Raw genomic sequence first — 24,916 nt, forward strand, 5'->3', positions numbered from 1 at the left:
TCCCACTGCATATATTGTCTATTGTTCAAGTTTTAATTCTACACTTGAGCACCTGTAGTGTCACATATGAGAGGTGGTGGAGAAAGAACCTGGTTTTCAGGCTGAACTCTAGTAACATTAAATCAGTGTGTCTCATTTTGATACAGCATCAGCCCAGGGATCATTTTACTGACTGTGCTGTGTTCAGGGCCTGTCACTCCTTTTCTACCAGGTCATCTGCTTTGTACTCCCTTTCTTTACTGCAGGTTACTAGAATGCATTTGCTCTGCTCCTTGGTAGCAGGGAGGTTAAGCCCAAAACACTGCTGTTGTGGAATTTTTGTGACACAAAAATCAGACAGGCAGAGCTGGATCCTGGTGGCAGGTGCTCTGGACATTATTCAGCATTGCAGGAACTTTTGGTTTCCACTCGGTTTCTATTGCTCCTTTCTCACTTAAATTCTATTCTCTTACTAGCAATTAATCTTCTTCATCTGAGGTTCATAGAAATCCCAGCTGCAGTGCATGGACAGTGGCTTTTGGGGTGCCCTTTCAGGCTGACATCCTTGCCTGATCCATGGTTTTAATGACAGATGTTTCTGAGTAAGCTGTAGATGAACATAGTGATGCCATCCCTCACTTCTCCTTTGTGCCCTCCTTATTTCAGACTCACAATGTTCTTTCTCTTGACTAGGGTGGTGATATATGACCTGCATTGTTTGCATTTAAACCCTATGAATTTTCTTCAGGGGAAAAGTCCTGCTCTTTGATGCTTTATGGACAGTTTGACACTGGTTAAGATAAACACCATGTCACAGCAGCAACAACTCTTTCTCTCAGGTGTCAAGCGCTGTTGCTCAGAGATGGAGGAAGGCCAGCTGGATTTGACCAGCTCCTGTTCCCCCTACTGCATGTTCTCGGTCAGATACACAGATGAGAACTACCGCAAGCTGCTGAGTCTCAGCGAGTACAACATCCTCAACAACTCTCAGATGATTATGCAGGCCTTGCAGACAGCAATGCAAAGGAGAAGGCAGAAGATGTGCTGATTGCCTGTCCAACTGCCCTTTTCTTCTCAGAGGAGTTTTTCATGCTCTAGGACCCAGAAGGGACACAGTTTTTTCAAACACTGGCTGTTCTGCACTACAGAAACCACCTCAGCTGGTGCAGTGGTTTGCTGGGGTTTTCCCATTCCCAAGAAGTGGTCTCTATAAGCAAAGACATTGTGTGGGAAATTTTTACTTATGTTTTGTTCCATAAATTAAGGTTGTCTGTAGATCACTCTTTGCCTAAACTACTTGTTAGATTTTTTAAATAGCAGGATTTTAAGCCTAACTTATTATAATATATGACATAAAGGAAAATAATTTTTTATCGCCACAGTGCTACAGTTATACAACACAGCCAACACACCTACAGGCCGTTAGAAGGGAGTACAAACTTCTGCTCCCACAATTCTGCTTTCTGGAACACAAGGTGCAGCCAGCCCTGGAAAACAAAGAGAACCTGAGACACAGCTGGAAGCTGGTACTGGATCCCTGGGTCAACTCTGTTTTGCAAGTGTCCCAAAAAGCAGCCACAGAGGCTGGAAATATAAAGAGTGACAAATGTGTGCACACAACAGACCCATGATTCGCATCCACATCCTGGGCTCTCTTGGGCTGTGAATGAATCATATGTGATGGGAAGGAGCAAATTAGGAGGAAGTGGTGTAACACTTTTCACATAATTTTTTTTTTATTAGCAAAAGGTGTAATTTGGGCACATCAAAATTCCCTGTTGATTTTTGTCAGTTTTAATTGGTTTGTACTGAGACAATATATAAAACCTTAACACTTCAATTTGAAGCTTTCAAAATAAAACACCCTGGATCTTGTTTTCCCTGTTGAGTTACTTCTCAAAATACCATTCTTAAATTAAAAAGAGAAAGCACTTGAAAATATTTTACTTCCAACAGACAATAAAAACTTTGCTATGTTACTCAGTGTAACAGTTTAGGTCATATGCCTATTTAAAAAACCCTCTTATTTGTTTTTATTTAGCTTTGCCTGTACAAACTAAATAGAAGTGAGTCAGAAGTCTGAAACAACTAAGACCATCTTAAAACAATCTGAAGACCTTGCATGGGATCTAGCACAAAAACACCAATTACATTTGTTGTGGGCTTGCATTTTTAAACTTCCTTCCTTTTCCCTTCTATTGAAAGTGCTTTTTTTTTTAAACTGTTCTAAACTGTCCTGAGGGTGAGCTGTAAAAATTATAAATGCATAACAACTTTTGCATTCCAGGAGCAGGTCAAATTGAAAACACACTTTATTAATAAGTTTTGTGTCCTAAAGACAACTGGGAAAATTTTGAACAAAGAGTCTATTCAGTCAGAAAAAGTCCATCAACTACAGATTATAATGTGGGACTAAAATAAACCAGGGAAAATGCTTGGGTAAGTTGAAACATTTCATGTTAATATTTTACAAAACATCTTTGTTTTGAAACATAACTTCTTTTTAATAGACTGCCTACCTCGTCAGCCCAGGGAACCCAACCTGAAAATAACAGGGTTCATTCACAGCCAGATAACATGTTTGGCTCGTTACAAAATGACACCCTGAGGATTTTCATTTTAGCAAGTAGTGATGACAAATTATCTTTACAAATTGGTTCACAATGACTTTTCCAACATTTTAGTAATTTATTATGTCAAAACAAAACTTACATTTTTGTGCAACTGTAGCCTAATATTGCCAGCCTAAAGATCATGGTGCAAATGTTAACATTTGAAACTTTTCAGGTTTTGAACTATGCAAGTCTCTTTTTTTCCTTTTTCCTTTTTTTTTCTTTTTTCCTTTTTTTTTTTTTTTTTTTTTTTTGTTATGTGGTAGTTTTATTAGTCATAGTCAGAAATATAATACTATGTGCTCAGCATATAATCCTGGGAATTGCCTCCATTTTTACCAGAAAATCCTGTTGTGAAAAAACAAACACAGGATTTAGCCATAAACTCTTGCCGCCTCCAGTTCTGAAGAAATGTATTTCCATGCAAAAATTTTGTGTATACAGTACAAGACAATAAAGGCTTGTTTGCAAAATGAAAATTCTGCCTTGCTCCACATATTCAGGCATTTCAGTAATATACTTCAGGTTCACAGTGTGAACATTCCTTGTTCCTGGAACACAAAACTGTTTTTATCTCTGCAAAGAGCATGCCAAATACTTTCTGTGAGCATCATGGATAAAGGAATGTCTCAGAGACAGATTGCAGGAGTATGGAGTGAACCATGGTCCCTCCCTCATGCAAGGGCTGTCTCTAATGTGGATTTTAAATGCTGTCCATGAAAATGAGAGTTTTTTGGCCACTGGCACTGTAGGAGTGAAAGCCTCAGAGGTCCAGTCCTGGTAAACAGTCTGGTTAAAAGTTTTGCCCTCCAAGGAGACACTATAGTAAAGCACTGTCTTTAAACATGACTGACATGCCAATGCTGTGACCAACAATTTTCTGTGACCTAATGAAAAATGCATTTCACCAAGCTACAGCATTGAGCTGGCACCCAGAGGAAACATGCCACGTGTGTAGACACAACCCTTCATGGCGTCACAAAATACTGTACCCTATGGCAAAAATTTATTCTACCAAGCTGGCTGTGGTGACTGTTGGTATTATTTTGCAAAGGAATGTGCAAAGGGGACCTGTGCTGGCTGGTGGCAATGTTTGACCATTAAGCTGAAGAATGCTCAGGGAATGAGCATCTTTTTTGCTCAGAGATGCAAACAAGCTGGCTGCAGCTAGTTTGCAGCCAGAGTCAATCTGAGCTAGAAAATGGTGCAGAAGTTTGGTGTGGAGCTAAGCTATGGAAAGTCATTGCTTCAGGACTCCACATCTAAACACAAAAATAATAATAACAAGCCATAGGAAAGGAGAGGGAAGGAATACAATGACTTGAAGAGAGAACCAGCCCTACTGGACCTTTGCTGAGTAGACATAAACCACCATATGAGTGTGCTGCTCTGCATGCCTAGACCTGGGATTGTAGGGATGTGTGGTTCAGAAAGCCTTAAACTGTTTTTTGCAATAACCAGGTTAGTCTGAGAGCAATAGTGTTCTCTTTTTTTTTTTTTTTTTTTTTTAATTAGCTGTCTTATTGTATCTGCTTACTGTCACAGATAACCTAAATTCAATTTATAAACTGTTGCTGTATCTTATTGCAGAGTATATATTTCTTGGGCTTTGAGGTCTTGCTAAGTTGAAATTTCAGTGCTCAGGTAAAAGGGCATCCTTCTCTTATGTTTAGTTTTAAACCTACTATTGGCCAGTATAGAGGAAAGTGACTCAAACACAGTACTTCCACCTGCTATAGAGGCAAAGGTATTTTTTCCTGCTTATTTGACCACAGGATTCAGCTTCCTACCATAAGAAAATGGGAGGGGAGTAACTGGTTTTAAGAAACCAGTCAGAGGTGGGGCTCTGAGTCAGTTTATAAAATAGTTGCTCACCTGCACCTGGGACATTTGAACCATTGGTGCCTGTGGAAGCTGGGAGATGTGAGATTGCATTGCCACAGATAACGCTGGATGTGTGTGCAGACGCAACAATGGACCAAGATGGCATTTTGTCTCAGGTAAGAAGGATGCAGAACAAAGCAAGGCATCTGGGATCTCAAGTGGTTGTGCTGCAAGTAGTGCAAAGATGATACTACAGTCCTGACCTACCATTGACTGTAATGACTCTATGCAGGATGAAAAAAAGTCAAGGCTTCAAGACCTCAATATTGAAACTTTTAAAGTTATAGTAAACCACAGAAAGAAAAAGAAAACTACTTGGGGAGTAACAGCTTGTTTACAAGGGAAGCATTTTGAATATTTAGGGGTTTTATAAATTTGAGAGACACCATATATGCCACTTCAGAAGAAGTATTATGTAACACAAAGTTGTACTTCAAGATGAAAGATTAATAACAGGGTGTGCTTATGGGAGATGGGTTTGCTGTTCCTTTAACAGCCAGGGCCAGGAGCTGCTTCCCCTCCCCGTGTGTCATGAAGGGCGGACCTTACCTGCCTGCTACGCCTCTGCTCAGCCTTAGTGGGGCAAGCACAGCCCAGGCTGTGGCACCGGGCACCAAAGGAAACCCTGGGTCCTGCAGAGGCTCTCCAGCCAGCACTGACCATGGGCTCCCTGTTCCTGTGGCTCTGAAGTTCTCAGTTCCCAAAGAGGATTGCCTTTAAAAGAAATGATGGTTTTTTCAGGGATAACGTTGGCCCTTCTTGTTCCAGGAGCTAATCACTCAAACCTCTCAACAAGGAGACGGAGCTATGCAGCTGAATCCTGATGGGAAACAGTGGACTTCTCTTCCAAAGGTACCGCAAAGGAGAATTTCAAAAGGAAGCTTAAAGGGGACTTTCCTGCTGGGTGGAGGCTGGGTGAAAGCAGATAGGGTTCAGCATCTGCCAAACAATGTAATTAGCTACTGTAACCTGTTCAGCTCCCTCCATGAGACACTGTCCCACTTATCACTTTGATCATTCTACTTACATAGTCTTTGCTTCATGTTAAATTCCTAGTGTGGCTTCCTGTCCTTGGCACATGGGGAACAATGTCTGTTTAAACAAGACTGATATGTTTAAAAGGGTGGGTTTCAATAGGTTTTCTCTGTAAATGTCTTACTAAAGCACAAGGACAAGTTTCCTCCCAGTGTAGACAGCAAGAGCTGGGAAATTATGGCATTTATCCTCATAATAGTATGGCAGAATCTTAAAGTGGATTTTCAACACCTGATTTCTTGAATTAACCCCTCTTCTGGCCTCTAGTGAAAACTAATAGGTTTCCAGGAGCCTTCAGACATGAAATCTCTCCTCTAGGAAATGAGAGGACTAGATGTGCTAGTAAAGATTTTTACCTTTCCTCTCTCTAGTTTGAGGCCATTTAGTAATAATTAGGAAATCTCCTTTGTTCTGTTTTGTGATGAGTAAAGTTGCTGAGCAGCAGGTGTTGTTCTCACAGTTTAAGGAACAGCCAACCTTTTTTTTGATTAGCTGAATGGAAAACCCAAAGATGAGAAAACATACCCTGCAATACAACTCTCTACACTTCAGGGATTGCAGCAGTTTCAGAAGAACACACCAAACACCTCAAATTTTTTAGGCAAAGCTCACAAGGCTGACAGGATTTTGGTCATTTGTTATTTATAGCTCTGTGATGTCTGAGCCAAGGCTCCTTGGTCATGACAAGGCACATCCACATGCCTGAGTATTTTATTCAATCTGCACTGCCTTCTTGATGCATTGGGATTACCAATGGCTCCAGGGGATTTGATCCATGAAACTGAGTTGAGCCCTTCTGGGAATTGCCTTCTCCAAAGCCAGTCACTGGCAGCATCAGTTACTGGTTCTGTAATTACTGAGCACTTTCTGTACCTGCCTCATTTCTGTGCCTTTAGGAGTTAGGTTGTAGACATGAAATTAACTGCCCTTGGTAGTCTGATCCACAGCTGCTCTTGGGACCCTTAGCAGTGGTTTGACACCCTTGATTTGCACACCCAGTGACCTGGTGTGCAGCTGCACAGCACAAATATTCTTGGTGCCTTTTCCCAGAGCAGGATACTTTGGTTACTTGAAGGCTGATTTTACCTGTTTCTTCATTAGGCCACTTGCTAACTGCCTCCAGTCTCAACATCATTGTATTCATTAGCCCTGGCTGCCTGCATTGATACACTCAGATTAAACATTTGGAGAGACTTCACATGGACATATGTTCCTTTAAGCCTATGAGCACTGATGCACTTCCTTTTTTGTGAATGGACATTATCAACAGAGCACATAGCAAATTGTTCTGCTCAGACAGTCCAGATAAAAGTCTTGCTCTACTTTCCTGCACTGCCTGTGTCACACTTCTTTCTCAGTGTGTCTGATGAGGTCAGTGTCACGCTAATGCTGCTACAGGGCTGGCAATGGTCTTTTATAGTCATTTTGCAGTATAGGTGAAGTCTTTACCTGTCCATGGCCCTGTAGCTGTGCTATGTGTCTTTCAGGTCTTTTGGAGCAAAATTTTCCTGCGGCTTTATATTCCAGTATGTTGTGCCTTTTCCCTCCTCTCCATGATGGTAGAAATAATAAGTTATGTGGAAGATATTTATTTGTTTATTTTATGGTAAAGGGAGAGGAGACACGAACTCATATCTCCAATATGAGATCAGAACAGCAATATGAGAGGCTAAGAAGTCATGCAGGAGGTCAGAAACATGGGCTAATATGACAGAGGGAAGCCACAAGAAAAAACAAGGGCTTCTTATCAGGTGTGAAACGCTGTTTACACTTCTTAGGCAAAACAGTGCAAAGAAGCTCGAGATGTGAAGAGTTTACATACTTCAAAACTAGAGAGAAATTTCTCACAAGAAGTCAGAGGGGACCTTAGTTCTAGAGGGCAGCTATACCCCCGTAAATGAAAAACTCATGCATAGTAAGTAGCATGGTGGAAGCTCAAAGCAGCAATCTCTCAGATCTTAAAATCAGTTTGGGGATCAGAGGTCAGCATTTATCTCTGCAGAGTTACTGTACATTTAAAAGAGCAGGAAAATGAGAAAATCGTATCTCATAGCCCAGGAGACCAAATATATGTAATGACGGGATAGAAAGTAATTACCACAGTAATAGTTTCATCACTTGAAAAAGGTCTAAAGCATGTCTAAATTTTTTATCTTGGAAATTTAAAAAATGAATTGTCTCCCAAGCTGGGACTGAATCTTAGCACTTTGCGCAGCCAGTTTTTAGATAAGAAACAAATAAATGCTCTAATAAGATAAATCCTTATGTCATGCTACAGAAGAAAAGAAGTATTTCAGTCTAGTACTTCATTTAGATGTTAGCAGGAAAACAAATGTATTGGCTGTTTCATAATCAAATAGAAAATTTAAATTGTTCCTGAGTTGGGAGTTTATCTCTCTTGATCACATCTGTCTCCTAAATATGCTATCTAACTTTAGTATTCATTCCTGTCTTTTGTGTGTTTGTTTTTTTCCCTGCAGATAGAATCCTCTCTGTGTTACTTACTGACTGTAAGAGTCATAAGAGCAAGAAATATCCACCAGGCAGATGTCTGTAAGTATCTGTAGAGGAGCTCATGGAGGTCCCTCTCACCTCCATGGGTAATAGCTAGTCCTGCTCCAATAAAAGGTGCTTTCTGGATTTCTTCAATGAATGGTGACAGTTCTTTTGTTGGTGTGCTGTTCCAGCAGTGAACATAGAGTGTGTTGCTCTTCTTTGCATCAGCCCTTGTTCTGAGCTGAGGTAACTCTGTAAGGTCACAGCTTTGCCTGTCACACATATTTCTGTGTCCCTAAAAGGTGCAGTAAAAGCTCTGCAATCTGTTGGAATAAAAAATATGTGGAAAGATCTCCCATGTTTTCCTCTGCAGTATATTTATGTGACAAAGAATACAAAATGGTTGCATTAATTGAGTAAACACTGAAAGATGAGAAGACTTGTCTCAAATTTAGCTTCAAAGTATTGAAAGTTTTCTCAATGCTAAGTAATCCAAACTACCATACCCTAATTCTCTGTGTGCCATTCCCAGATAAAAGCCCATCAGGTGTTGTTACATTTTGTAGCTCCTCTGGCTTCTGCTGGCCTGGAACCAAAATATAATAGAAGATTGTATCTTATGCAGAAATCAGAAAGCTTTTTCTTATTGTTCTGTTTGGCTAAATGAGAAGATATCACTTTGTTTCCTTAATGTTTGCTGCATTTGTCCTGGATTTTTTTATCCTTGGCTAGACTTGCTGTTTGATGACATAGAAGGATGAGAAACCTTTTTGAATCTATGTTTTATATTTCTAATTACATTTATTTAAAGAAGAGTCATGCCACCCTTCCTTTTTCTCCATTCTCCCAACCTAAATCGTATGGTTTATGTTGAACAAATATGCTATTTTTTATCATAGTGTCTCTCTTTGAAAGTAGAACTTCATATCTTCAATTAACTCTTTCTTCTAGAGCAAATGCTCATTTTAGGTGTGTTTGTGTTTTTAATACAGTGAGCCAAACTGATTGCTACGTGAGCCTGTGGCTGCCAACTGCATCAAACAAAAAATTTCAGACTAAAGCTGTCAAGAATTGCAAAGATCCAGTCTGGAATGAAACCTTCTACTTCAGGATCCAGAGTCAGGTCAAGGTATTGAACTGGGACTTTTCTGGTAACTGACCAAGGGAGTTACTGAGAGTTTTTATACTTTTGCAAAGGGACTTAAGCAATTTTCTCAAGAGGCAAGGACAGATGCAGAAAGATGTGAGAATAACTCATACCTCATGATGTTTTTCCATGCCATGAAAGGTGATTCTCTCTCTCAGCCATGGGTAGAATATGGCATTTGAAATGTCTGTGATTTCCTCTCATTCCACCTCATAGGTGCTGACATGGACTTGATTTCCTCTCCACTTCCTTCCCTTCTTGTTCTTTTTCTTTATGTCCTCCCACTTCTCACAACAGCTAACTAAAACAGTTGTCCTCAGGATCTCTTGTTTCGAATAAAACCTGACACATTTCTAAAGTAGTTTCCTTCCTTTCCCAGAATGTGCTGGAGCTGGCACTCTATGATAAGGATGTGGTTACTCAGGATGATCACCTCTTCACAGTGTACTTTGACATAGCCAAACTTTCCCTGGGAGAGGAAGTCTTCATGCACTTCAAGTGTGATTCACAGGTGAGGTCTGAAATGAGAAATTGGCAAGAATGTGTTTGTTAACTTTTCTGCTTAAAATGTTATTTGTACAATTTTGCCTTTTTTCTTTGTTATGTTCCAGCTGCCTAGCCACATAAAAATAAGTTGGTTTTCACTCTGACATGGGAAAACCTCTTCACTCGTGGATCTGTAGGCACACTGAAGGGTTTGGTGTTGGTCACAGAGGCTCACCAGTTTCAGGTGTATTGGCAAAATTGTCACTTTGCTGAGCCTGTCCCCATCAAGGGTCACGGAGGGCGTCCATGCCAGTAGCTGATGCTTTTATTATAACCTATTACTTAGCCTAGTAATTAGGAAGTAAAAACTCTGTGATCAGAACTAAATGTCAAACCAGACTAGTTGCTAATTATGGAATGTGGCATGGGTGATTAAATAAAGTCTAAGTCATGCCGCCCAGCTTGCCAGCAAGAAATAATCCTTGAAATTTTCCTTGAATGTCCAGGGAGACTGAATGTTGTACATCCCATTTCCCACTATGTTCTGTCTATCATTCTCCTTTTCTAGTTCCCTTCCAGTTTCTTGTGCATCTGCCATGTGCCACTTAGTTGAGGAATTACCTTATCTACACACACCCAAGCTCCACTGCACTTCATTGTCTTTAAATGTCTTATTTGGCAATTTAGTTCCTTGCAAAATACCAAAGGAGCAGTGTGTGGGCTTCACTAAGCTCTCGTGAAATTAAAACCTTGGCTAGTTGTAACCCAGCTGATCACTTTGAGTGGTTACAGGTGCCATATCCAAGGCTTTTCTTTTTGTGTTTGCACAGCTACACCAGTTAGAGCTCATACTCTTCAAGCCTTTGTAAATTTTTTTGTCCTATATTATTAACTTCTAGATGTCTTTAATTCAGTGGGTAATTTGAGCAACTAAGTAGCCTACAGCATGATCTCACTTTGCTGTTCATCATCCCTTCTGTCTCTGCTTTTGTTTTCCTCTTGCCTGTGCTTTCTTTCCCCTGAGGATTATACTCTTTTCACTGCTTCATAGACCAGGCCTTCATGTGAAATTTACCTCTGTTCCAAAGCCCTCAGCTGTTGCCAGACCAAGAGATTTTCCTCTTCCACAGCTGTTTTGCATGTCACCATTTCTCTTCCTGACACCAGAAGGTTTTGGCTCTCCCCTTCAGCACATCCCCTTTCCTTTTGCTGGCAGACTCAGAATGAGACAACATCTCTTCCTAGGTCCGTCCCATAAGCCCCAGCAGAAGCAGGAAAGCCAATTTCTGTGTTAAAAACTGCTGTGATAGCCATCCACAAGCTTCCTATCAGTAGAGAATCTTGAGGCTCAAGACACACAGATGTGGGGTGGTGTGTGCCTCTGTTTTAAATGCTCTGCTGGTCACAAACAGAACATGCATTCCCAGATGGTGAAAATGAGACCTTGCGTTATGAGAATTGCCAATAAACTAGTATCAAAATAATTTTCCTTTCTTTATTTTCCAGCGACAAGAGGAGTTGGAGGTGGGATTTGCCTTGGATAATATGTGAGTAAACATGAAATGCAACATTGCCTGGAACAAAAAGAAACAGCAATTCAGAGGCGTGAAATAATTTAGTCTGATTATTCAGAGTGCATCATTCCCAAGGTATCTGTGCTATGAGCTGTGTTGACAAATGGGTGAATGCCAGAATGACCTCCCGTGAATTTCAGGCAAACAGGGAGAACACCCTGAAACCTTTTCTTTGTCAAATGTAGTGAACATTATTTTAGACCAGAATGTTGCTGGTTTGTTATGCACTTGTGTTTGAGATCAGGCAAGAGGGTCCGCCTCCCTTTGAAACACAGCATGCAATAATGCACTGGATTTCTGATCCAGTGCCTTTATTGTTCCATAGTCCAACAAAGCATGTTTTTGGTTGTTTTTTTTTTTTTTTTTTAAGTGGGTTCCATGAAACCATCCTTGGCCTTAGCTTGGGGCTCAGCATAAAATCGCTACATGGTTTGGCCTCAGAGCACCTTTGGCAATTTTTTTTGCTGACTCCAGGACTGGATGAGCCAGTAGGGTGACAATTGTGCCTTAACATAGTAGAGTGAGGAAACTTGTACAAGTCTCCTGGGACTTTTCTTTCAAATCCAATATGCAGGTAAAATCAGGAGAAGGGTGGGGCTCATGAACTATACTGTAATTTTAATGAGTTATTGTAAATGCATTTGTGTTTCTGTTTCCTAGTTCAGGCCCTCCTGAAACCATCATTACTAATGGAGTGCTAGTGGTAAGTGTTGTATTTCATCACCTTTCTTGTCCTGTTGCCACACTTGTTTCACTTGACTCACGGTCATCAGGACAACATACCCCATGACTGAGACAGCCAGCACTGAAACATTGCCATTTCCCACTTAGTCATGACGCATCCTTGTGGATGGCACCTCTGGAGACACTGTGGCTGGAACAGCATGGAGATCCCCCATCCCAGCATCCCTTTGCTATTGCAAAGGAAACACGTGGTTTAGGTCTGAGACATCAGTGCAGCAGTGAATTCTTCCTTAGTCATCACTCCTCCCAAATTCCCATATTGCCAAAGTGAGAGGGTTTTTCCTGTCCCATGCACATATAATTTCCCAAATTCATAACAGTGCTTTTTACACAGGGACTTCCCATCCCTGACATTTTCTCATTTATTACCTTTGCTTGCTCATGAATCGTGTTTAAAACAATCCTCACATCCCTGGGATCCTGAAAGTACTGTTTTTCACTTTGTCCACATCTCCCTTCTGCAAGCCCTGTTCATCCACACTACACTCCTGCCTTGCCCTGGTTGTGTCCCTTTTAGACTAGGAAACAGAATGTCATATTGGAAAATTCCCTGCCATGACGTATTTTACTGTTCACATCTTACAGTCTCGCAAAATCTGCTGCTTAGAAGTTCAGGTGGTTGAGAAGAAGAAGAAGAAGAAGAAAAAGGAGAAGAAATCAAGTAAGGTTATTTCTCCATCAGCTATTTTTAACTGATGTGCTAATATTATGAGTACAATTGGCTTAATGTAAGAATTAAAAAGCCCCAACAAATCCAAAACATGAGAACAGCCTTGTGATACATTCTTTAAGACCTTTTGTTACCAATTTTGATGAGAAAACTAATCTCTGTCTGTTTTTGTGTCATTTCCTTAGAAAAAGAATTCTCCTTTAAAGTGCAAGGCTCTTATGAAGGCACCCAGGACATTGTGCTGGGATCTAATCTGGTCTTCAGCTCCTCCTCTCCTGCGAAATTCCACTATGCCAGATACAACCAGCCAACACTGGATGTTACACTACCAGGGAAGAAAGGATCTCCCTCCTCGGTATGTTACAAGTGAGCTTTAAAAAACATAATAGTGGCATGTAAAATATTAGACACCATAAATAGACACTATTAATTTGCATTGTGGGCAGAGATTAACATTCCTTACAATATAAACCTGGGTTTGTTTGTATTTTTTCAGCACTCATGTGTGTATGATACAGGCTCTCCAAATGTGGAGCTTCATTCCATTCCAAGTGGAAAAAACCTCATCTTAGCAGAGGTGAGTGCCTGCTTTTTTAGTGGGAAAGGCTGAGAAACCTGGATGTGGAAGTCTGCATCCCCCTGATGGTACTTTCTGCCAATGAAAGCCTGCAGACAAAAATATCACAGCCTAACAGTTGTAGGTCTTTCAGCAATTAGGCCAGGTTGTGCCTTGTTTTGGTTGAATAGAGGTGGGCATCTTGCTATTCCATGCTGGTATTACTTCACATGAATGTTGAAGCTCTGCTCTTCCCCTTCTCACACACCAGTGGGGCACCTGAACTGACTGAGGTAGCGTCAGACTCCTGCTGATGCTGACGATGCTTTGCAAAGCACTTCTAGATTCATGGTTTAAAAAAATCCATTAGAATGAAAGCATCATGACTGTTGTGGGGTATAAATCACAGAAAGGGGAACAAATACTGCTGTGTAATCATAGTCCCAGCTGGCTGTCTAAGAGGTACTGTTAGTAGAGATTAGTAATTTGTACATTATCGTGACTCTGTAAACAGGAGTTATCCTCAGATATTACTTTTACTAGACAACATTAAAAATTATTGAATAGCTTCCCTTTCAGTAAAACACTACAGTTAATTTGCATAGGATTATTTGAGCTCCTGATTTGTACCCACACTGCTAAGATGGCACAAGATAAAACTCCTCCTCAGGCTGCAGGGAAAAAGCAGGTTGTCAACACTCACATTGTTCACATTCTTGCTTTCCAGGATAAAAGATTCGATTTATATGCGAAGGCAGAAGACTGGTAAGAGACTTGGCCACTCTTGGAGGTTAACTTTTACTAAGCTGAGCTCATCTCACCCTAGGCTCTTTACTGGGGAGGAGGCACGGCTGGACTGTAGGTGGTGTGTGGCATTCACGTGAGCTGGAAGTAACTGCATGTAGTGTAGTGTAATACATGTAGATAACCCAAACTGATATGTGAATAATGAAAAAAATGCATAAAATAGAAAAAATAATATTACAAGTCAATTATGCTACCTGGTGTTACGCTCAGCACAGTCTTTTACCTTTTCTTTAACACTGGGCTAGAGCACAGCCGGTCACATGGCATTGTTAATTATGAAGTAGGAAAAATTTCTCCCTAATTCAAGAAAGTATGAGAAGTTTTTCCTATAGCTCTCAGTTCACTAAGATATTAGAGAATCCAGACAGCAGGTATCTCAGAAATTAGCTGCAGGAATGTCTTTTCTTAGGTTTTATTTTGATAGCTGCTTAGAAATTTATCAGTCCTTTTTTCTATCCTTCTTTCATGCAGCATTTTATACTTCCTTGGGAGTGTAGGAAAGGGACCTCCTGTAAATGCAGTATTTTGTGGATCAGATTCATTTTATTACATTGGAAACTCTGAGTTTGTCTATGAACAATAAAATGGAATATTCTTTTTTCCTGATCTCTGCTTCAGCCCAGACCACCTTGATGTGCGTTTAGGATTTGACCTCTGCATACAAGAACAAGACTTTCTCTGCAAAAGGAAGACTTATGTTATTCCTGCTCTGAAGAAGGTTCTGCAGCTGGAACAGGATCTGCTGGAACATGAGGTCTGTATGGAAAACATTTAAAACATCTCACCAGTGCTTAGCAGTGAGAGCTTAATGGCACAATACCACCTCTTTTTCTTCACAGTTAAAAGTTTTTCTGATATTCCCTCATCTTAAAACTTAGGTATACCTCCAATACTGTCCCATACCTCTAAATTCACCCTGCTGTTTGTGTCCTTTGCAGTTGCTATCCTGAGTTTAACCTTTTTCCTACTACACTTCCTTGGAAGCCAGACAAATATTCGTAATATAGGAATGGCTTATTCCACACTCTTTACTGTCATAATCCTTGTTGATAGTCCCTCTTCTCTTCAGCCTGTGAGCTTTCTTTTTAATTCCTGTTTTTCAACTGATTTTTTTCTCTTTTACTGTCTCTTTTGGTTTGAATTAATTCATTTTGATTTGTTTCATACCAAACATCTCTGTTGAACACATTGGAGACAAGTGTCAGATATCTAATGGTCATGGCTTCTATTCCTGTTCTCCTTTATAAAATAAATAGTAGGTTATATTTCAGTAGAAATCATTCAGAAAAGAGTCTGTGGCTGGGCACTCGTGGTGGTGCCAGGCTTTGTGTATCACACCGCAGTCAGGTACAGCCACCGTGTGACGCTGGCCCTTTCTGTCCCTGTGTTGCACAGAGCCCAGTGGTGGCCATCATGACCACGGGAGGAGGGATGAGATCCTTGACTGCACTCTATGGCAGCCTGAGGGGGCTCAAGAAGCTCAATGTGTTGGACTGTGCCACCTACCTGACTGGCTTGTCTGGTACTACATGGTGAGTGGCCCTTGGCTGGAGGCTCCCTCATGACACCAAAGTGCTGAAGGAGGCTGGGGCTGATGTACTGTAGTTTACCTATAATAACTTCTCAGCAGTCCTACTTCTTCCAAAATAGACAGAATGAAGTCTTTGCGTGGGGGAAAGTCACATAATTTGCAACTACATGAAAAGAAGTGTTTTTCTAAGAATGGTTTATGGAAAATTGTTCATGCTGGTTTGACAGGGGTAATGACTGTGACTTCAAAGGGAACATGACAGTTTTATAGGGAATTGAAGAAAAGAAACGTTAGCCAAGAACTTAAGCCAGAAACATTAAACGTAGCTATTGTCTACTTCAAGCTTTGGTGTGGTTTTTATCCCTCTTCAATATGTATTTCCTCTTCCTAGGACCATGTCAAACTTGTACAGAGATGCTGACTGGTCACGAAAGGATCTCGACAAGCAAATCAGCGAGGCTCGAAAACATATGACAAAATGCAAAATAAATTCCTTTTCCTTGGAACATCTGAAGTATTACAAAAAGCAGCTGTGCCAGAGGAAAAGAGAGGGCCGCAAAACGTCTTTTATAGATCTCTGGGGGCTTGTCCTGGAGTCTTTTTTGCATGATGGGGTACAGTATATCATAAAGCAGAATTTACTGTGGCTTAGCATTTTCTGAAAATTTATTTTTGGAGAAGATATTTTTCTGTTGGCTCTGAGAAAAGCAGTTTGTTACAACACTGTGCAAGCAAATGCACAGCCATTTCCAAAACATTTGGTGCCAGTCTTGTAGATACACATCCATGGTGGAAATCAGCATTCTTGCTTGTGAAATTTTGGATATGTTTTTCTGAGAATTCCAAGACTAACATTTTGAAACAGTATTACAGCTTAATATTTTTTTTTTTATATTCTGGAAATTACTTGTTTAGAAATTACAAAATTGCGGACATTAGGCATGCCCATGCAGAGTTTTGAAAGGTGTGAGGTCTTCCATAAAGGTGCAGCACAATGCAATAACATGTTTTATATCAAAAGTATTGCTTTCTGGTCTTTGTGATTTCTTTCCATTTTCATCTGAATGCATCATCAAATAATCTGGCATCAGATTGGATGGCTGCAGGTATTTTAGTAGCAGAATGTCTATGGGAATTTTGAAAAATATGGAACATTTCAGAATATAAGCCGAGCACACATTATACATTAGAGGCAGGAGTTTTTCTGCCCTGCAGGCGTAGATGCAGAGAATATTGCCATGCTAATTTTTGTCTCAGTGTAACCGTATTTCTGGAATCACAGAAAGACAACCACAGACTCTCTGATCAGCAACGGGCCATTGACCGTGGTCAGAACCCACTTCCCATCTACACTGCAATCAATGTCAAGAACAACTACAGCACTCTGGATTTCAAAGGTAATTATGAGACTTCTGGGAGTCATTTGTCTTTATATTTAAGGTGGTAAATCGTGGAACAGTCTTTTAAGACAGCCTAAAAACCCCCTCTTATTTGAAGACCAGATTCTCAGCTGATGTGTATTCATATACTACCCTTGTGGTCAGGTAAAAGTTTGACTGTCTATGCAACAGACTCAAAAATATTCCAAAGCCTTTCCATGTCCATGAGTTTTCAGTTGCAGCATGCTTATAACTCGTTGCTATTGGTTCCAAAATATTAGACTCAAAAATTATTTTGAGGGTTATAATAGCATTGCTCTCTGGGCTCTTTTTTACAGAATGGGTGGAGTTCACCCCATATGAGGTGGGATTGCAAAAATATGGAGTTTTTGTTCGCACTGAGGATTTTGGCAGTGAGTTCTTCATGGGACGATTGATGAAAAAGGTCCCTGAATCCAGGATCTGCTTCTTGGAAGGTAAGCTGTTAAAAAACAACAAATTATTTTATTGCTTGTTTTGTTTTGGGGGTTTAGGTTTGGGGGTTTTTTATGTTTTGGTTGTTTGTTTTTTTTTAATTTGAGCTGTATAAACTACACTCTAGTAAAGTATTGTTGCAGGACTAACATGGCAGTTTCACCAGAGAGGATAAATATCTCTTTGCTGAATTAATACTTACTATAATGGATTCGGTTTACAGTAAAGAAGAAAATTCAAAGGGACCATCAAACAGTGATTTACACTTTTAAGCCTAGTTTTGAATTAAAATATAGTATGGCTTCCAGTACAACAATTAAATTGAGGGCCTTGGGAATCCATGGTTCAGCCCGTGCTACACCCATAAGGGTGAACTTCTGAGCCTATTTCCTGTCCCATGGATAGTCAGTATTTTGTATGCTCCCTAGAAACATTTCACCAGGGCCTTCAGGCTGATTCTGCACTGCGTCAGGGTGTGTTTGAGCATGCCAGGCTCTCCTGCTCCAGAGGAGCAGGCCACATGTCCCTGGCTCCAGTTTCCACAGTGCCTGGGCACGGCTGGAGGGAAAACAACACAGCCATCCTTGAAACATTTTTGCTGTTGACTGCAGCGGAGCATGGCTGTGTGTTCTCCTGACAAATAGACAAGCTTGTCTGTGACTGACTTCACAAGCAAACTTCTCTCGGACTGCCCACTTCACTGAGCAGGAAGGAGACACTGTGCTATTTTAGCCTCAGTCTGTGCTGGATTATCACACATTGTCACACTCCCTGAATGAAAAAAACAGTGAGACCTTGTGCCCTAATGGATAACCAAAGAAATTGCTTTTCAAGCTCAAAAATTCCTGGTCAAAACTGATCCCTTGGTGTGTTAACAGGCTTATTCTCAAAAAGGGAATCCTACAAAAGCAGAGGCTGTAAGATTATGTTGTAGTTATGCCCTTATCAATATAGTTCCACATCAAATCTCTTGGATGGCAGATTTCATCCTTTCTTTTTATACAAGCTTCATGATACTTGGGGGTTTTTTTTCCTAAAAAACAAATTCCTTTTTAATTCACAAAGATCTCCATCCCTAAGTAATATAAGACAAAAACTGGATACCAAAAATAAGGTCTAAAAACCAGCAGCCAAATAAAAATGGCACATCATGCTTTTAAAACCAAATGACAAAAAACAAACTAGACAAGTTTTATCACAGCAGTTTGAGATTCGTGATATGTGAATGTTTGAGTTAGAAAGCTCTTTTCTTTTACAGGCATATGGAGTAGTTTATTTTCATTCAATGTGTTATATATCTGGAATTTGTCCCATTCATCAGAAGATTTCTGGCACAGATGGACCCGGGATCATATTGACAATATAGGTAAACAGCCATACTGCTTTTTCAATGTGTATTTATTGTGAAATGGAGTTATATGTCTCATAATGCAAAGTACATATAAATAATTTAAAATTTCTGGTCCTGTCATCTATCAGGGGTCAACACTGATGCTGGTAAATGATTAAAATGTTCAGAAATAATAAGATTGATCAGTGAATTATTAATAAAGCAGAATTATTTTGGCTGCTTCAAGTGGGAGCTACAGTAATACAAATAAGTCAATACCTGTCTTTTTCCAAAGCCTGCATTCAGTCTGTTCCACAAATGTGTGTATGTCTGGAGCAGGCTTTTATTGCTGCTTGACACTGTGTTTTGGGGGGTTTTTATCCAAGCCCAGACTGTGTTTGGAAATGGTATTTATCTAGTTAGGGTAGCTTCTCATTTTCTGTTTTGTTTGGACACCTATGCTTGGTGGTCCTTTAAAAAAGAGAAAACATCAGGGTTAATTACTTCCTTGGCTGGTTGAGGGCTGGCCCTGCTCCAGGCAGGTGGAATTTAACCTCTTTTCCGCGGGCAGAGGAGGAGCCCACGCTGCCCGTGAAGCCGCAGGAGCTGCGGACACGGCTGTTCACGCCGCCCGGGCCCCTGGGCAGCGCCCTGCGCGCCGCGCTCACCGACCGCGTCTGCATCGCCCAGGAGCACAGCTTCCTCAGGGGCCTCCAGATGCACGACGACTATCTGGAGAACACGCACTTCTGCAGGTGGAAAGGTAACTGGAGACCTGTGGGGGGACAATAAACCAGCTGAACCAAACAACCCCCCAGATTTGATATTACTGGGGCTGGAGGCCAGGCAGAATCTCTATTAGATCTATGGTTGATCGTGCTGCAGGACGTAGCAGGGTGTGGTGTTGAGTTACGTGTCAGTGGTTTGCCGGTGGCACTCACCTCTGGAGGCTGGGCCACCAGGTCCTTTCTCTTTTCCAAGACACACTCTGTGGGGAGGCACGGTAAACCCCCTTCATGAATGTTGTTACTGCAGCTCCAAAGCTGAGAGGGCAGAAGAGAAGGGACATGGCAAACCTCCCTTCCCCAAGGACTGTAAACAGTTGAGGCTCTGTGAACCTGGTGTAAGGGTGGAAAAACAGGCCAGCAAGTTTTGTGGTATTGCACTTAGAGCAAGAATGTTTTTCTTTCAGATACTGTGTTAGACACATTTCCCAACCAGCTGACACAGTCAGATGAATTCCTGTCTCTGGTAGATACTGGATTTTTCATCAATACAAGCATCATGCCACTTTTAAAACCAGAGAGAAAGGTGGATGTCATCCTGCATTTAAATTACAGTGCAGGATCCCAGATACAGGTGAGACTATTAGAAACAGTCTTTATGTCTTCTTCTATATGTGTGTGTATATATATATTATATATATGTATATAATATATATATACATATATATAATATATGTATACTTATGTATACTTACAATTTTTTAACACTTAGGTGCTTTTTATATTGGTCCTACTAAAAGTCTTAACCTTTAGCATTTTTAGCTTAATGATGAAGTGCAATACATCTTTTATAGGCTGCACGTGGTCTTGTTTGTTTTTCTTATATGATAAACTGTATTGTGCTAAGACTCAGGAAAACAAAAAAAAAGAAAAAATCACAAAAAAACTTCTGTCTAGTGTCACAGTGCTTTTGATTAGGGGTTAAGAGCTTTTACACAAGCAACTTAGAAAATGTCTACTTTATTATTGGACTCCAAGAAATTCTGAGTCTTAAAATGCTATTTTAAGTCTTACTACTGCTCTGTTCCTTTATCCAGGCTTTGGACCAGACCTGCAAGTACTGCTCTGAGCAGGGCATCGTTTTTCCCAGGGTGGACTTGAGTGAAGAAGACAGGAAAAAGCTGAAGGAGTGTTACCTCTTTGATGGTGCTGAGACTCCAGGAGCACCAGTACTGCTATTTTTCCCACTAGTTAATGATACCTTCCAAAAATACAAAGCACCAGGCAAGTACTCAAACATGTTAAAAAGAAGTTTTACATCATGGACAGCTTATTAAAAGGAATATATTTAATACTCCAACTCCTGAACTTCGCTGTTGACTCTTTTCAGTACCTCAAACGTTTCTGTTGCTTAATTACTTTAGCCATGTGAGATTTGATGCCGGGGCTGTGATGTTTCAATCCCTAAACTAGTTATCTTGCAGGTAATTAACTTTCTGGTAACTTTGATGTATCTACTAATCTGTACATCCATAGATACATGCTGTAGTTACTTTCAGGTACAGCTAAGAACCAGGCTGCAGACCCATGTGAAAATAATCACCCTTTTTTGTCCCCTCATCCTGTGAAGCCACTGGTATGCACTTGAGCCAGGGACTGAGCTGCCAATTTGAATAAGAATTATTTGGTTGTTTTTTTTAAATTAAAGCCAAACGAGTAATTTACACTGTGAACTCTCTGTGGAGAAACACCTCCTTTCCTTCCTCTGTTAAGAGTTTGCTTGTTTATGGCCAGCATGTTTATTTCTCTCAGCAGTGATTTCTCACCCCTTCCTTGTAGGTCAGAAGCGCTCAGAGTCAGAGATGGAAGATGGCAAAGTTGATCTCTACGGCTGCTGTTCCCCATATTCAACATATTCCCTTCAATACACTGAGAAAGCGTATGACTGCCTGGTTCAGCTGGGTGAATACAACATCCTCAACAATGAAGACCTCATTATACAGGCCTTGCGCACAGCAGTGGCACGGAAAAGGCAGATGAAGAAATAATGCCAGACTAGACAGGGTGCTTTTAAGTCCTTTAACCTGCTGAGAGACTGAAAGTCTCTTACTATTAGCCAGCAGGCTTCAAAGCATTCCTGCTCAATCCCACTAAATGGTAATCTCAGGTGAACAAAAAAAGACTGAAGAAAAACTTTTTCTCCAAAGAATTTCACTGCAGAAATCATTGCAATTCAGTAAAACAATGGAGTATGAATCATTGTATGGTACAGAGGATGGGCAGCCACGAAGAAAAAGGTGCTAAAATATAATAAACATGGTGCTTGTTGCCCTGGGAAAGAGCTTTAAGTGTTTAAGCCTGACATCTTCAGGGCAGACCACATTAAAAGCATATTTTATTAACTTGGCTTGTGTTTTGTATTTGCAAGGTGGTGCTGAGACAAGCAGCAACCATTGTGGCAGGTATCATGGCGTGCTGCTTGCTTAGAGAAAAGCACATGCAGTATGGAGAATAGCACTGTGGAAAGGGACAGAAGGACCTGGAGGTCTGTGGCTAGCTGGATATGAGCCAGCAGTGCCCTGGCAGCCACAAGGGCCAAGCTTGTCCTGGGGCGTTTCAGGCCCAGCATCACCAGCCAGGCAAGGGAGGGGATTGTCCCACTCTTCTCTGCACTGAGGTGGCCTCACCTCTAGTCCTTGGCGTGATTTTAGTTATTAAAATGTGACAAGATAGATATTAAACTGTGAGAGAGTGTCCAAACAAGGGCATTGAAACCATTAAGGGCCTTGAAGGGAAGCTGTATGAGGGGTGACTGAGGTCACTTGGTCTGTCCAGCCTGGAGAGGAGGAGAGAGGAGAGGAGGGGACACTTCATTGCAGTCTGCAGTGTAAATGTCTTGTGGGTTTGTCAGGTTTTGAGCTGTTTTTTTGGTTAGTTGGATGTTTTTCTGTGGATTGTGGATTTTTTGGGATTTGGGTTTTTTTTGCTGTAGTGCTTTTAGAAGGTGATGTTGAAAGGTTAAAGTTAGGCTGAGTTTCTCAGAGTACATAACAGTAGACTATCTACAATTTATTGCCTACTGAAACCACCTGTGGTAACATTTAAAATTCTTTGGAATGCAGAAGATACAGACTAGAATGTGAAAGGCTGTGCTTGATGCACCCCAGGATGCCAGTGCACACTGCTGGCCTATACTGAGCCTGCTGCTGACCATCACCCCCAGGTTCCTGTTCTGCAGGGCTGCTCTCCAGCCACTCCTCTCCCAGTTTATACTTGTCTCTGAAGTATTTTGTGCCTTCCTGTATAGGGTTTACATGACAAAGTATTGGTAGGAGTGTGGGCTGCTGCTGGGGTGGCCCCTGTGGCTGCCAGCTGCATTTCAAGGCTAATATGGAGGATATTATCTCTGCTTTCCAAACAAGTACATAAAGATATTCACAGTGTGCTTGGCTGAGTCGTGTTACTCTGAAGCTTTAAACAGCATCATCAGTCTGGCAGAGGCAGCAGCACATGGTGTTTCTGCAATGACAGGTCAGGCAAGGACAACAGTGCTCTGTGCAGCTCTCAGTTCTAGAATACAGAGCAGAAGTGTCAATGACAGGGAGGGGTGCCTGTGAAATGCCTGCCTTGCTCCTACAAGGGACCTCTCTGACTATACTCATGCTTTTATTTCTGTACTGCTGAAAAGTTGTAGCTTTAATAGTGTGGTTTGTCCAGGATAAATTCTTGGAAGATATATTTTTATAAGTTATAAACAGGTTCTGTCTCTCAGCAATTCTTCACTTTACACCTATCCTTTCAGAATTAGTCTGAGAATTGGTGTAGTGAGGCTGGACTGATTTTCTCATGATGAGTTCACTTTCTTTGCACAGTAAGTGTTCACATCTCAAGCCATGGTTCTTACAACTACAAGCAGGGCAGATGCAATTTCTTTACAGAGTATCACTAATGCTTCCAGCTCCAGCCATTCCCAAGCTAGTGGGGAGCTGGGTATACCATATGTGGCTCTGTGCTTGCCTTTTCTTCTAGGACACCCATCACATGGATAGGCTTTTTGAATACACTGTGGTCATTTAAAAAAAAGTCTCATTTTAGACATTTTCTGACAGGCATTACTCAAGATTCATCAAGTTTGAGGGAGGCTTTTTACACCTTTTGCATGTGAAACCTCAAGAGGAAGTTCAGCAGGGAGTGCAATAAATAAGTCTGGAAGGTCCTAGGAGAAGTGAAGAGCGCTTGCAAAGTTGTTGGATGTTAAATCGAAACCTGGAGGGATACCTAGCTTGACTGCCTCCTTTGCCTTTGCAATCCTTGTTTGCAAGTACATGACAAGCCTTTAACAGAATGTTGGGATAGTTTTCTAGGCTTTCCCACTTTTGCTTGCTAAATGGTCCTACCAGTTGCACTTCTTCGGTAAGTCCATTTTATAACACTACAGAGCTATTCAATTGTGTAACTCTGGTGAATTGCTCTTAGACTGTGGAAGAACAAGTAAAATAGAAAATTAGCTTTATATTGTACTAAATTATTGATCTGATTTCTTTCCATGGCTTACAAAAGCCAGAAGTACCATGAGACCATCTTGTTAGACTTGACTGATGTCAGACTGTTACCTGCCATGCAGTTACTGGAATGTTAGTCTTGATCTGTGGCTGACCGAAGTCTATCTTGAAGAAAAAATGATCCCTCTTCTGTTATAGATATCAGGAATGGTGAAATCATCACATTGTGTGGAGCTATGTTGTGGTCAGTGATCATCTTCCATCAATGGGTATGCACCTTGTTCCCAGCCTCATTTATTTTGGTCAGAGCCCAGATAATAGCACATTACATCTTTTCCTAGTACCTTAAAAGCCATTGCATAAGCGCTGTTTCTTTATTAGGATCAATTTTATAAAATAGTTTACATCACAGCCTTCTTTTCATCAAACCAGTAGATGCAATCCTTCAAATTCTGATTATAAACCCCCCCCCCTTTGTTTGATGCATCCAGCTGTATCTCTGCTCTTGCACTCCCTCCAATTCTTCATTATCCCTTTATCAAATGCAGACTACCCTTCCCACTACTGCTACACGCTGAGACATTGTTTTGTTATTCTTATACTCTTACATATAAATGAATTGCCAGTTTCTATATAAGAATCTGGTTGTCCTCATTTGTCTTTAAAGTATTCTCACCATTTGTTTGTCTTCCATAAGCTGGTCAATAAGTTTTTTCCATACTCTAATCTTCCCTTTGTATGGGGGAGTAAATTGAAACATACATTTGGCAGTTCTTTAATCATACTCACACTCCAGTGCATTAGATTTTACCATGGTTAATCAGGCCAGTCTATCAAGCAGGTCAGATCATTCTTTATGATTGCCCTATCCTAAGTATTATTCCATCAATATTTGTTCTTCTGCAAATCTGGCTAGTCAGGGTGCCTTATTTACTTCCAAAGCTCTCAAGAAAATGTTCAATAGACTTTGAAACTGGTAAACTCT

At 40.8% G+C, this 24,916-nt stretch overlaps 2 protein-coding genes across 2 annotated transcripts in view; both read left to right on the plus strand.

Moving 5' to 3' along the window:
- Positions 1-2,781, plus strand: part of LOC135303152 (cytosolic phospholipase A2 epsilon-like) — a 33,767-nt gene extending 30,986 nt beyond the window's left edge. Inside the window, exon 21 of the mRNA XM_064424565.1 lies at positions 819-2,781. Coding sequence (XP_064280635.1) covers positions 819-1,027 — 209 coding nt within the window. The 3' untranslated portion in view covers positions 1,028-2,781. The remainder of the gene's footprint in view (positions 1-818) is intronic.
- Positions 2,782-4,497: 1,716 nt separating this feature from the next.
- Positions 4,498-21,765, plus strand: LOC135303154 (cytosolic phospholipase A2 epsilon-like). The gene is made up of 21 exons (XM_064424571.1): positions 4,498-4,591; positions 5,244-5,327; positions 7,991-8,063; positions 8,999-9,135; positions 9,533-9,664; positions 11,146-11,186; positions 11,874-11,916; positions 12,543-12,618; positions 12,813-12,982; positions 13,124-13,204; positions 13,911-13,948; positions 14,609-14,744; positions 15,386-15,522; positions 15,913-16,135; positions 16,804-16,918; positions 17,239-17,376; positions 18,633-18,740; positions 19,276-19,467; positions 19,897-20,063; positions 20,527-20,713; positions 21,269-21,765. The coding sequence occupies exons 1-21, from the start codon at positions 4,565-4,567 to the stop codon at positions 21,475-21,477; spliced, it is 2,514 nt and encodes an 837-aa protein (XP_064280641.1). The 5' UTR covers positions 4,498-4,564; the 3' UTR covers positions 21,478-21,765.
- The last annotated feature ends 3,151 nt before the right edge of the window (positions 21,766-24,916 follow it).

The sequence above is a fragment of the Passer domesticus genome, chromosome 6 (assembly GCF_036417665.1).
Source record: "Passer domesticus isolate bPasDom1 chromosome 6, bPasDom1.hap1, whole genome shotgun sequence".
Taxonomy (NCBI): Eukaryota; Metazoa; Chordata; class Aves; order Passeriformes; family Passeridae; genus Passer; species Passer domesticus.

Bases quoted from the DNA above. Each gene is read 5' to 3' on its own strand.
- LOC135303154 (XM_064424571.1), top strand. From the start codon at position 4,565: ATGGACCAAGATGGCATTTTGTCTCAG. The intron at 11,187-11,873 runs GTGAGTAAACAT...TCTGTTTCCTAG, and splicing joins GGATTTGCCTTGGATAATAT to TTCAGGCCCTCCTGAAACCA. The intron at 16,136-16,803 runs GTACAGTATATC...CTGGAATCACAG, and splicing joins AGTCTTTTTTGCATGATGGG to AAAGACAACCACAGACTCTC.